Source organism: Dreissena polymorpha, chromosome 3, assembly GCF_020536995.1.
Source record: "Dreissena polymorpha isolate Duluth1 chromosome 3, UMN_Dpol_1.0, whole genome shotgun sequence".
Lineage (NCBI taxonomy): Eukaryota > Metazoa > Mollusca > Bivalvia > Myida > Dreissenidae > Dreissena > Dreissena polymorpha.
The window spans coordinates 142,816,132-142,830,807 of record NC_068357.1 but is presented as its reverse complement, the minus strand read 5'-3'; the positions used below and the strand labels follow the sequence as shown (position 1 = coordinate 142,830,807).

Here is a 14,676-nt window from a genome sequence, read left to right as displayed (position 1 = left end):
CTCGTGCGAAAGTGTGTTCATAGTATACTAGTTATCTGATTTTGTGATATTCCGACACTTTCATTTAGTGGTGATTCTATTTTGTTTACTTTATATTAATTGGTTCTTAAAATACGATTTTTATCATATTTGCTATACGTTCAACAAGTCTAAAACATTTGTTTTGAAAAAGTTGTCTCTATAACATCAAAAGGATGCAAACATAACCTGGGCGTTGGCGTTTAAAAACTCACTGAATATCAACAATCCCATTATGAAAAGTAACTGTGTCTAATTTTATGCAAAAACGAACAACCGCAGTGCCTTTAGCGCTTTCATGTTTTTTTTTTATAGAAACAGTGACACCGTAAACCGACTGACTCAAATTTGACTCCCAGTCTAGGTCGTCGAATAACCTGCTACGTAAACAATTATAGAACTTCACTAGAAACAGAGATATTGAGCGGAAACCGTTTTTAAATCTTTAACCCATTTATGCCTAGCGTCTAGAAAAAAAAGGCCTTGGCAAACAGCGTAGACCCAGATATCAGGGTCTGCGCTGTTTGCTTAAAGGAATTTCTGTAAGAAATATTCTAAATATAGTAATTAATATACTAGACATCCCTAATTTTGAAAATAAATTGATCCAATTTAGAAGGATGGGAAAGTCCACTAGGCATAAATGGGTTACCGGTAAACATAAACTTGACACGCCCAAAATACAATCTCAAGCAAGGTCTCCAAACAAATTTGCTCCTAAGTTCAAGTTAAAGGGGCATTTTTACGTTTTGGTAAATTGACAAAATTGAAAAAAGTAGTTTCAGATTTGCAAATGTTCGTTTTAGTTATGAAACTTGTGAGGAAACAGTTATACTGAACATTTAACATGCTCTGAAATATGCATTACATGCATCTTTTGACGATATAAAACCTGAATATTATAAAGCGTTGCAACGCGAAACGATTGAATACTTGGGAAAGTTCTGTTCTTGTCGTTATATTTTGTGAAACTACGAGGATTCTTTATATAAAGTATAAAATACACACGTCATTGTATGAGCAAGGATGGCCGAGTGGTCTAAGTGGTAGACTTTTACTCCAGTACTCCAGGGGTCAGTGGTTCGAGCCCAGTTGAGTGTTACTTTTTTATTTTTTTATTTGTATTCTTGTGTTTTTTTTACCGTAGCCTTTTAGATCAAATGTTTACTTTTATCAATATAAAGCATTTAATGACAAACTTCAATACATGCCAAAATCTGTGAAAAGGCCCCTTTAAGATTGATCAATGCAAACTTAAGGTAGCGCACCTCTAATGGGCACATATCCAAATATAATCTAATTAATTATTTTCTTAATCAGCATCATTTCACTGAACTACATGCAAATTTGTAGGTAGGTTTTCCATGCTTTTTAAAAAAATACACCGATTTTTTCAAAACCACCCCCACGCTCGGCTTTTGCCCAGTTTATTTTCACCCCTGGGGTATATAAAAGTTCCATAATTCATTCAAATTTCCAAATATGGGCATGCAGTTTGGTGTTTACAGATGCTGTAAAGGTGTTTAAAGTTTAAATAAGATGAAATAAGTATTATTTTACAGACATTTATTTTTTTAAATTTTTTATCTATGGAATAGCGCCATGAAATGTATGTGATTTCAGCCAAGTAAAAATTGAGTCGGTTTAAAACAAAGTGTCATAAAATTCAAAATAGTATCATTTAAGTTATATTTTAAACTATTTTTTTTATAGAAACACTATATACAGCAAAAATACCAAGAAGTAGACAGATTTACCGTTTACTTTTTGAAAAAAAAAATAAGAATGCAACATGCATCATTCGTATTTTCAGCAGTAAATTACCCAATTTAGTCATAACGTTGTTTTAATTTAAAAAATTGAAGGATGTTCTTACAATTTTCAACATATTTGTCAATAAACATAGCTTATATGCTATATTAAATCAAATTACGTTAGAACAGAAATAAAACGCGTCGCAAAAAGTATGCGATGTCGGCAGGATTCGAACCTGCGCAGGAAGATTCCAAAAGATTTCTAGTCCATCGCCTTAACAACTCGGCCACGACCACTTCGTATCAGTGCAATCTTTAATAAATATCCATAAGTAAACAGGTAAAAAGGCTTGTCGATCTTTGAAGAAATCGCGAAATCGCATTTTTCAGATGATAATTGGATCACAGTCAATATTTATAGTAAAAATAATGTATTCTAAATGAATTAGGTAAACACATATCAAAATTCGAAGTTTGAAAAAAATAAAATGCATCTCTCGGAAATAACCGATCATTTAAGATCGGCAATGATCGTAAAATAAATCGCGGGAAATCATTATAGGTGCGCTACCTTAATACAAAAGTTGTTTTTGCAATCGCCACTAAATCAATATGTCGTCTCGATATCGGATTTCAATTGCACCGTGAATGCAATTTTGCGAGCGAACACATAAAAACGGTTTATGCTGGAATAATTTGACTTCAGATTGATGTGTGCTGAACTTTGGGTGTTTAGCTTGGGACTCCATTCGGGACCAGTTAGGTAAAGGTCAGTGTTACCAAGAATAAAAAAAGAACGGGTTTCGACCAAGAACTACAGTTTTTATGTGGAAAATCCTCTGAAATTGAGTGTTTGTTCATTGCATGCAGACGTTTCGTAGGTCAGTTGAATCAATATCAAGGTCACTTAAAATAGAAACAATGGTTCCGCACGATAACTTAGTTTGGTTAGAGGTACTTCGCTGACATTTCGTGTGAAGGTAGCACACATGCAGAACTATCCCGGTATTGCACAATTATTAAAGTCAATTAATCACTAAAACGTAAAAAACTTTGTTTCGTGGCATTGTCATGTTAATTGTTAAATAATATCAACTATGGACAAACACATTGGGCTTCTTGTTACTAGCTAGAAGTATCGTATCCGTAAACACACAAATATAACAACAGAGACCGCAGCAACACGTCAAATTTATTGCAAAAATCAACAAAAATGCCAGAACCTTGTCAAATAACAATAACCTATACTATAATAACGAGTACAATAAACCGAATTGATTTGATAATATATATATTGTTAAAAAATATGATATAATATCTGATACATGTATTTCGAAAACTATGATAGCATGACTCGTTTAATTAAATCTCGACACTTTGAAGAATACAATTTAATGGAATTATAGACACATGTAAAGACTGATAGAAACAACATTACTAACAAGCAACCTTTACTTTAAACAAAACTAGTGTTTCAATTTGATTTTAAAACAGCCGTTTTTCCATACATTCATTAAAAGCAGACACATATTAAAATTAATACACTCGCGCCTTATTATAAAAATAATATTGCCTAAGTAATTTAAGTAGAATAGCATGTATACAATCCTTATGATTTATCATATTCATAAATGTTTGCATTGAAATGTGCGATTGCGATTCTGACTAAAGCTGATTATGTACACCTATTTGCATTGAATGTGCATTTGTGGTGCTGAGCCGTTATTCCATACATTTCCGTTAAAAGAAATGCAGACAAATATTTCAAAGGACATGTTCACAGATTGTCGAAATGACATTCTTACTACTGTTTGTCAATAATTAAAAAAGAACCATGTAAATCAGGTTGCGAAATAGCACTAATTGCGTAGACTCGTAATGAAAACACAATTACGTTCGTATGAGCAAGCATCATTTGAAATTGATTAACTAAAATGCCTGACACACGCGAAATGATTGAATACTTTGTAGTCTTTCTGTTGTTTTCTTTATATTTTGTAACACTACGCGGATTGCTTACATAAAGTATAAAAGGCATGACGTAATGTATAAGCCCGCCCGATGGTCGAGTGGTTAAGACGGCAGCTTTTAAACTTTCAGGTAAGTGGTTATGGCCCAGATTGTAAACTTTTTACTTGCTTATATTTTATTCTTGTTTTATACTGCCTCTCTTCAGTTCCGATATTTATTTTCATTAACTATAAAACATTTAATGACGAACTTAAAAAACAGTCACAAACTGTGACAAAGTTCCTTTAAACTTGTATTCTCGCGCATAATGATTTATTGTGTAATTATTGTAAGAAGAATAGCATGGCTAGATTGGTAATGAGTAAATATGTGTGTGCAATATATTTCAAATACATGTATCAGTCTCGGTATCAAAATCGCTAATATCACATGACACCAGCCACGCTAATACCACGTGACTTCAGTGTCGCTAATATATATGCCGTGACATAAGTGTCGCTTAATCATGTGACCTCAGTCTCCTTCACATAATACGTCATCCTTTTCGCGAAAATCACGTGACGCGTAGGTCGCGCTCCTATCACGTGTCACCAGGGTTTCGTATATCACATGTAATCGGTGTCTGCTAAATGCATGCGTCGTCAGTGCAGGTTCTTGTTGCCCTTGACCTCTAAGCAGACTATTGCGAGGATCAGCGTTCCTATGGCATACGCGACGAGAATTCCAAAGTTTCTCGCCATGTGCTCGGGACTATCCGGATAATATTTGTCGATGTAGTCGTCACCATACTTCATACAGGGCAGGGTAACTAAAACGGAGAAACAAGTTTCACTTGTTTTCTGCATTCTGCAGACACAATACAAGCGCATAATTCATCAAAGAAATGGTTCTATTTAGTAGCATACTATTATTAGACCCTTCCGCACCTGATGCTGCACTACCTGTGGCATAGCTTACCTAATGACTTATCTACTAGACTCAATAAAGTTGGGACGTTTTTTAATAAAAGCTATTTTTTTCAATCTAGTAAATTTTACTAAAACATTTGTTGTGGTATATTATTGTGGGAGAAGACCGAAGAACCCGGACCAAATCCTTCTGTCCGGTATGTTGACCACCAACCAAACTATGTGAGCTCTTGGAAAACAGGGTTTTTAACGTGTGTATGTAAAGTTTCGTCACAGATTTGCCTTGTAGTCCGCACAGGCTAATCAGGGACGACACATTCTACCAAAAAACTGGATTTTCGCTTAGAGGAGACTTCCTTTAAACGAAAAATATCATACTCGCGAATTTTCGTTCCTGATTAGCCTGTGCGGACTGCAAGGCTAATTAGGGACGACACTGTACGCGCATGCATTCGGCCCCGTTTTCCAACAGGTGTTTATAATCCGAAGGTGGACACATATTCTATATTTCCATGCCCTTCCTGCTCACCATTGTCCGGACCCGGCCCGGGACACTCGAACTTGAGTCCACTGAACTCGTTTGCTACGAAGATCTCGGCCGAGTACCTGTGGATGAGGGCCCAGCTGATCCAGCGTAGCGGCTTCACGATCGAATGAAGGTCCCTGTGAACAAAACAATGCTGCTTTGACAGTATTTTTGATCGGAGGTGAGGGTCACATTCATGCCTTAACCGGTTCGCACCTAAATATTTACCGCGAATCACAAAACACACAAATATTATAATGTAACCGCAAAATAAGATGTTGGTCAGTTATTTAAATAATTAAATACAATCCCGACATTTTCTTTCATACTTATTCACATTGTCCGCTACGTATCAATTATTTATATTTTACAAGAATAGACTTGGCTAAATACCAAACCGGAAGTGACAAAGACACTTACTTGAGAAAACCGGAAGCGATAATCACGTGTGCGGCTTGAACGAGCGCCGTGACGCTCTGCGCCAGATTCTGGTTCATGAATAGTCCCATCATGGCTATGGTGGTCATCTCACCCCAGTAGTGCAGGATGAATATCTGCACCGAGTACAGGCCGAAGTGGTCAGCGCCCGGGTGCATGCCCGTTACCCTGGCAACGAAATTATTCCGTGACCTTTCTGACATACTTTCTGACATTATGGACACATTTAGGCAAGTTTTGATGTTGATCTAAAACGCGTTTAATTGCTGTCTACGCGTTCGATTTCTTATACTAAGCGGTTCTCGTCAGATACAAATAGTGTCTCAAAGTCTGTTTTTTTGAATGTGAAGAAATTATTGTGAACATACAGATGTCCAGAATGTCTCTTGTAGATATACAAGTGTTGCTGTAAAAAAAGACATTGTTTAAACAGCCAAAGCTTCAAAGATTTCTTATTCGAGATAAGTAATCGGTTCATATTTCGGGATAACAATGCGTAAAACATGTTAAGAAAGGTAAAACGCATGTATTGACAATAAAGAAGTACTTGTACATTTTCACACCAGATAGGAAACATACTTGTTCATAGCGAGCCTCGTTCTGGGAAACTGGGCTTAATGGATGGTCAGGGACGACACTTTCCGCATACACTGGATTTTTGTTAAGAACAGACTGCCTTTGCACGACATATTCCATAAAAACCGGAAATTGTCTTCCCTGATTAGCCTATGCGAACTGCATAGGCTTATATGGGACGACACTTTAAGCATATACTTTAAGCCCCGTTTTCCCAAAACGAGGATCTAATGATTTCGCGCACGTGGACGTACCAGTAGACCATGGATGAGAATATGGCGCTAGAAATGAGATGGAATGGCAGCACGTGTATGGAGTAGGCCAACAGGAATGTCACTGTACCATAGAGACCGTCTCGCTTCTCGCGGTAGTACTGGTCCCGGAAACACGGGACTGAAACGGAACGCACGTATCGATGACATTGACGTAGAGTGGAGAGTTTGGGTGTAAAAACGGTTGCTTTTAAGCATTAAATTGCTTTGTAGATTAGTTGAACCTCTTTTAATAAAACATCCAAATGTACCGCATGTAATTATACAAACAGCAAAAGAAGCAGCGACGAAAAACACTTAAAAACTCGAAATTTAATAATATTGACTCTCGAAGTATGAAAATTAATTCTATATTATAAGAATGACTGCCGCTGTCTTAAAATAATTTCGATATTTGAGAAAACTATTGTCGCAGTCTTATTACTATTTCGATATTTGACAGAAACGATTGACATAGTCTAGAAAAAATGGATGTTTGACTGAAACGATTGCCGCTATCAAAAATATATTCAATGTGACTAAAACAAGCTATAGTATTTGACAGAAACGACAGCCAGTCTACACATAAAGTCAATATTTGACAAAACGATTGCAACAGTCTTATAAAAATTGCAATATGACGGAAACAATTGACAATAGCTTGAAATAATCCCATATTAGATAGATGCGCTTGCCGCAGTCTAGAAATATTTTCGATATTCGACAAAAACGATTAGCACAACCCAAAAGTAAACTCGATTTTCAACAGAAATGACTACCACAGACTATGAATAAATTATTTTTTTAAAGAACGACCGCCGCAGTCTAAAAACATTGATGTTTGACTAAACAGTCTTACAACGGGACTAAACAACACCAAAGATCTTCTGCACTCTACTCACATAGCGCAACGCTGTTGATGATGCCCATAAATGGCGGCACGGTAGATGACTGGTACAAGAGACCCACGCGGTCCTGAATGCTCTGCTGGTTGTGCTTCAGGCGGCCCAGGAAAATCAAGATGAAGAGGAAGAACAGCGGAAGTAGCAGCAGGCGCGCAACGTAGTCCTTTCGATCACGGAAAAGATTCCGGAACATCCGGCTGGAGATACAATAAGCGTCGTTTGTCCGTTTAAGCTTAAACTAGGCTTGAATAAAATATGAATCATTATAAATGAAAAACAACCTTTGTTTTATTTCAAACAACAAATATTTTAACAGTGTAGCTCATATAATAATGCACAATAAAGTCATAGTTCATTACTTTTTTTGTATAATATAACAAAACGTATTCAAAATGACATAAACGTCACATAACTGTCAATGGTGTACTCACTGCAAAATGGTCCCAACTACTCGGAAGTAGCTGGGCCCAGGATCCCTGGCGTCCCCTTCTATACACGTGGGTCCCTCCTTCAGGTCCGCGTGTATGTCTTTGATCGTCTGTAAGTGGGTCGGTGAGCTTTTAAAGGCCTGCACGAGACTTGCCACACGCTCTAGACTCTCGCGCTCCTTCTCAATATCTCGCCGGTCTATACTGGCCACGTCAACTGGAAGTCGAGTGACGATTAATTGAGTATTCCAACGACAGTTTTCGTAATTATATATACATTTTTATATGCTTTACATGCGATCACAATTTATTAAAAAAAGATTAATGGTCACTCGAATACTCTCGTGCACCTACCGTATCTGTCTAGTGGGTTGATGTATCTGTCACAGGGGTAGCCGAGGGCAGTGAAGTAGGGTACAATCTCCCGGGCACACCCAAAGTACACCATCTCTCCCTTGGACATTATTCCCACCTGAGAATTAAACAACACAATTGTCAACAGAACTAAGCTATTTGTTAAGGTCATTGAACGTATAAGAAATGAACGTTCGAAAAAAATATTAACAAAAGTAACATAGTATGGACCAACCTTGTCCAGCAAGGTGAAGATGTCGGAGCTGGGCTGGTGGATGGTGAGAAGGACGATCTTCCCGCGTCTCGCGAGATCCCGTAGGTTCGAGACCAGATAGCGCGCAGTGTAGCTGTCAAGGCCGGATGTGGGCTCATCCAGAAATATCATGTCTGAAGGCATATACATTACTTATGGTAATGGTAAGATAACCAGAGCAATTTTCGAACGCATATACATCACGGTCACTTGTTAGCTTAAACGGTTTAACTTGTTTGCATAATTTAGCCTTCATAGTGAACCAAATTCCAGAAAGGGAAAATGCACACAAATTCTATACAAGTCTACTGGCTTCAGATGATGCGACTGTAGAACTTAATGACTAGCTTACACTGATTCTGTGTCTTTAAATAAAAAACATGTCTTCAAAATGTTGATTACTTAAGACTGCATATGTGTCTTTTTATCAACATCAAAAACAATGAAAACAGCAACATCAATACTGAACGTGTGCTAAATGTAAACCGGTACAAGTATAGAATGTGTACATAAACACATGGTTCGTCAAGCGTTTAAACAAGTGATAGAAGACTGTACCTGGGTCTTTGAGGAGCTGTATCGCTATGGTAACGCGACGCTGCTCGCCACCGGATATGCCTCTGATGATGCTGCCGCCAACCCGAGAGTCCGCAACGTCCTTAAGACCCATTTCCATGATCACCTGGGTCACCTGTAGCAGGGGTCAGGGTCACGTGAGCACGAAGTCAACATCACGGGAGGGGAGGGGTGGTGGAGAAATATTATTTTTATTTCTTACTCGGATCAGTATCAATGTTTTTTGTGTTAAGTTGCTTAAAGCCTCTAACGGTTGATTATAGTTTATAATTGTGTCGCGGGCTGGGAAGAAAGGACAGGTGTGTAAATTGTCGCCTCAGAATATCCTGTGCAGTAAGAGATTACTCTTTCCAAATGTATGGCCTTTTTCGTGTAAAGAAACTCCAGTTTAGGCGGAGTGTATCACACCTGATAAGCCAGTGCGGACTACACAGGCTTATCTCGAATGACACTTAACACAAATGCATTAAGCCCCGTTTTCCCACAGCGATGCTAAAGTGTATTAATATTTTCATACATAGTGCCTACGTAGCTAGATTTAAAGAAAAATTTACATCATACATAATTAATGGCAATCGCACCTTTTTGTCAATCGCATGATTGGAGCAGTGCAGTTTGAGTCTCGCAGTGTACGTGAGAGTCTCCCGAACGGTGAGGTTTGGTAGCAGACGATCTGCTTGCATGACGTAGGTGGCATGGTTCTGAACAATAGCGCGCGTGCACTTCGTTGCGTTGTAAAGGATGCTTCCGGTTACCTTGCCCGAGGAGCGGCACGCGATAACGTCGAGTAGTGACGTCTTTCCTGAACCTGATAAGGTGGAATAGAATTTACCGGTATATGCGATAAAAAAAATGTCCTGATTATCGTTGTTCACAATTAAAAATACAAAGATTTGGGATTCTCATTTTAGGCCAGAATGGTTTAAACATAATATCTAGGAAACGGACAGACAAAGGGTCGTCCATGGAAAAGTACTCTGCGATTTTTTTTATTTTGATTCTTATATAACACTATGCTGCTCTTATGGACGGTACAACTTGTTGGGTTGTTTAAAAATGATAATTGAGCCTCAATCGGTGAAAAGAGATTTAATGCATGTGCGTTAAGTGTCGTCACAGAATAGCATGTGCAGTCCGCACAGGCTAATCAGGTAGACACTTTCGGCCTTTACTATTTTGTTGGCCAAGAAAAGACTTTCATGAAACGAAATATATACAAGCGGACATTGTCGTCCCTGATTAGCCTGTGCGGACTGCACATACTAATCTTGGACGACACTTTACGCACATGCATTAAACCCCCTTTTCACAGAGCACGACTTATATATATGATCAATCATCTAGTAGATTATTATATGAGAATAAATTGTAATACATTTAAATCATGAACTGATAATGATTTTCACAATAACGCTGATGAACATATGTAAGATGGACACACACACACACGTTTCACGATTTATCAGTATGTAAATATCATCACCATAAAGATGATTTGTTTCTTATCATTGTTTAATAGTACATCAGAACACAAACCCATATCTGAAAAACATTTATACAGTAGAAATTCAGTAAACAAATATAATTTAGTGTTGCTCCATAAACTGCGCAATAATGTTATAATTTCGCAACAGTATCAGTCCATGGTGTGTAATTTACTCATAAATACCCCTAAACGTTATGAACATTCCCCCGTTTTTTTTTTGCAATTTGCCATTGATCGATACAGGTCTTAACGTACTTTCAAATCGGTTATTGGTTTGTATACAGCGACGATGACATCACTGTCCTCACCACATCATCAGCACCACTGCTACTAACACTTACCACCACTACCACAATATCACCTCCACCACCAGCAACATCACGGGGTTAAACAACAACATCAGGAGCAGTCCGATACCACAACCTCCATAAGTACCATCAACAAACTACATGTACCAACAACATAATCTAGTTCTTCTAGATTCTAATACCACCAATAGGTGACCTAGCATCACGAACATACTTAAAGGGATCTTTTCACGGTTTGGTAAATTGTCAAAATTGAAACAAGAAATATCTTTTAAAAAGATATACGGCGTTGATTGTGGTCGATGTTTATGAACGATCAAAAGTTATCTCTATGAGATAAAAAGTAGCGGATGCCTTTTTTCTGCGCAGTTCTTAGCTACATCATAAGCAAATCAATTACGGGGTGTTGCGCCAGATTTCGTGGCTTATTTTGCTTTCTGTGATATTATTACTCAGATATCTATATTTACAAAATAAAAAAACACAAGAAACATGAAAATAAACGATTGCATATAGGTCAGCCGGCAATACTCGAATCTTATTTAATTGCATAATTATAGTATAGTGAATTATTGTGCTCATGCTTAATAAACTGGTCTAAATGGATAAATATTTCTAATTATTTTTATCAAAATTGGTCCTTATCATGCAAATGTTGAAACCATATTAAAAATCGAGGATTTACATACCACAATAATATCGCCGAATATCTTTATTTAGTATCTTTCTGATCAAAACAGATTTCAAGTGCACAAAGTTTACGAGACGGCGTTTATATAAAGATTTCTGCAACTGACCGCAAACTGACCTTGATACCTTGCGGATTGGAATGCAATGCATTACAGTCAGTACGTTATTGTCAGTAAGACCGGTGTAACACAATGATCGCAACCCCTTCTGCGAACTCCGGTGATGAACTGTATATAAACTCTGACTTTCACAAATGGCCGCGAATTGACCCGAAACCTCGCGGGTTGAAATGCAATGCAAGTAAGTACTAAATATGACAACATAGCTACTAGTATAAACGCTTTTGCGCTGGTAATTCTCTGAAAATAAAAGGTGAACGCACAAACTGTATATATGTCGAAAATTGATTGTAAAACTGTTCTATCTATTGAGCCTTTTCATTAGAGATAAACTTGTTTCATGCAGTAAAACAGTGTTACAAAGACGCGGATATGTTTCCAATGTTATGGTGTTATACTCAAATCAGCCAATGGAATAAATGAAGTGTATTCATTCGTACCTAGCCGCGGGAAATTTTATTTGAGTATTATTGGACACTTACAAAGGTCAAGTCAGGGTGAAACGCTGGCTTAATACAGCTTACGCCGAAAAAGTTGTTTCAGATTCGCAAATTTTCGTTTTAGTTATGATATTTGTGAGGAAACACTATTACTGAACATTTCCCAGAGTCCAATATAGCCTTTACATGTATCTTTTGACGATTTGAAAACCTAAAAATTATAAAGCGTTGCAACGCGAAACGATTGAATAATTTGGAGAGTTCTGTTGTTGTCGTTTAAATTTACGAAACTGCGAAGATTGCTTTTATAAGGTATAAAATACTTAAACTGTGTATACACGGCGGAATAGCCGACAGGGCTAATGCTTTTTTACTTCAGACTAATTCCAGGACTCCGGGGGTCACTGGTTCGAGCCCTGGTACCGGCTACTTTTTTCCCTTTTTTAAATTTTATTCTTGATTTTTTTACTGGAGCTTTTAAGATCAAATGTTTACATTTATCAATATAAAGCATTTAATGACAAACTTCAAAATATGCCAAAATCTGTGAAAAGGCCCCTTTAAGATAATATTGTGGCTCAACTTTGAGTTTTTTTCTTAATCTTTTGAGCTTAACGATTGAGAACGTTCATGGGCTCATAACTTAACAGTACAAACTGAAACACCGTACCTGAGTTTCCCAGGATGGCTGTGATCTCGCCGGGCTTTAGACGTAGCGAGACGTCGTTGAGCACCACCTTATCGATCACGCGCCGAAAGCACGCGCCCTTCCACCACGGCCCCTGCCACTCCTTCACCACATAGCGAACATTCAGAACATCCAGGTGCTTCTCCCTGCGCGCGCTACCGGAAGCGTCGTCTGCTGTACGGAGAGAATCGGTGAAAGCTTTCGAAGTGAATACAACGCCGTTTGAAATTCCGCCGTTGCCGTACGAAACTATAGTAGATCCGTACTGTCCTACTTTATTTTGTTTTGCGAATTTTGTGTTCATATTCATTTTGAGCTTTGTATTGTTAACACTGTGTACCTGCATAATACATAGTTTAAATCAAGGTTTCGTTGTTTTTTTCGTTTAAGTCATTTTAAAGCTACTATTTATAAACAACAATCCATTTTAATTTCCATCACATGAGTCTTTCATCTGTTACAAAACTACCTGGGTACACCCTTTTGTTTTGATTTTAAAATTGACCTCGGCGTATCTTAATATAGAGACATACGCATTCAAACTGCTAAGTTCGCGTGTACTGGTTTTAGGATTGATAATACTGAATTGAATATTAAAGGTACATTTACAACTGTAAGCGTACACTATATATGGTGTATAAGGCTATTATTTTTGTTGTTGTTAAACGTCAACCTCACTTTGTTAAACCTATCTTCCTGTTCACAATACCCACAAATGTGTTTAAAAAATCAATGTTTGATTGCATAATAAATGTAAAAGGAATAATTGTCATACTTAAATAACACAAAGCACATCAAAGTCATATGAAACATATATAAAAGTACTTATTATTTAATATACTTTGTCATTGATTAATAGTGCACACAACTATATCACAAAACCGTCAACACAAATTATAAAAAAAATAACATAAATTATAATTAAAATCAAACTTTAATTCAAGCGTCATACTTTTTCTTAAATATGTGCACATGTCCCGTATGGCTTAGAGAAAGGTGTACACACATAGTTCGCAAGACATTAAAACTTGTTTGTCAAGGTGGCAAGATGTACTTCTATGGCAGAGACAAATGCCGAGTTAAAGCTGTATTAATTTTAACTAGCATTGTTCAGATACACATCCATAAATTTTCTATTTAAACCTAGTTTGTTGATAAATTTTACTTTTATGTCTTTTATTACTGACGGAGATACATTTTTTTTGAGTCTTTGAGTTTGGCAATATCAATGTTTAAGCTGTTGCCATTTCAAACTGAAAAGAAAGCTAAACAATAACACCATACTATATTATTATTGCCCAAGCGTAGTCAATGCAATATGGGAACACAGTGCGACATATATTGTACAAAAAAGATTTATAAAACGCGACCTTGAAAATATTAAGCCAAATAATTAAAACCATATCTTCATTTGTCTAATGAGAAATGAAAATAAGAAGTAAACCATGAGCTTAATTAAAAAAAAAACAATGAAAAAACTATCGTATGAATATGTTAACCATTCCTTTTACATTCTAGGCGAAACACAACAACGGATTTCAATAAAGTAGTTTTAATATATTCATTTTTTCTTATGATTAAATTCCATTGAAAACTTATTGAAATAAATCAACATTACAATATATAATAATATACGCTTTATTCATTGTCAAGTGTATTACTGTGGACCTATGTCGGACCGATATCAATCGGGGTGCACTAAGTATGCGTCTTTTGCGACATAAGGCGATATCGGGCAAAATATTCATATTTAATATTGACACAAGTTAATTTTAAATTATTTTTTAGGAAGTGACAGTGTCTTACTTAAATACAATTACACCTAAAACAATTTATCAGAGCAAATATAAACTGGGCCGATATCGATCCTTCAATCATTGGATTATGCGTTATGGGTACTTCCATTATACAGCCAACATCGGGTCGATATATTTGTTGGGCGTATTGCCAATCAAATTTTAAAATTATCAAATATACAATATTGAAA

At 36.8% G+C, this 14,676-nt stretch overlaps 1 protein-coding gene across 1 annotated transcript; it reads right to left on the bottom strand.

The window, feature by feature from the left end:
* Positions 1–2,952: 2,952 nt before the first annotated feature.
* LOC127871772 (ATP-binding cassette sub-family G member 5-like) lies at positions 2,953–13,229 on the bottom strand. Its single transcript, XM_052414948.1, has 11 exons — positions 12,672–13,229; positions 9,540–9,766; positions 8,941–9,073; positions 8,365–8,516; positions 8,130–8,247; positions 7,779–7,992; positions 7,345–7,544; positions 6,446–6,584; positions 5,598–5,783; positions 5,181–5,314; positions 2,953–4,551 (listed from the first exon to the last, which is right to left on the bottom strand). The coding sequence occupies exons 1-11, from the start codon at positions 13,033–13,035 to the stop codon at positions 4,385–4,387; spliced, it is 2,034 nt and encodes a 677-aa protein (XP_052270908.1). The 5' UTR covers positions 13,036–13,229; the 3' UTR covers positions 2,953–4,384.
* Between the last annotated feature and the right edge of the window lie 1,447 nt (positions 13,230–14,676).

Excerpts from the sequence above, each read along its gene's own strand:
- LOC127871772 (XM_052414948.1), bottom strand. The coding sequence starts at position 13,035 with ATGCAGGTACACAGTGTTAACAATACAAAGCTCAAAATGAATATGAAC. Across the intron at positions 9,074-9,539 it reads ATCATGCGATTGACAAAAAG|GTGACCCAGGTGATCATGGA; the intron begins GTGCGATTGCCA and ends CCCCTGCTACAG. Across the intron at positions 8,248-8,364 it reads TCTTCACCTTGCTGGACAAG|GTGGGAATAATGTCCAAGGG; the intron begins GTTGGTCCATAC and ends TTTAATTCTCAG.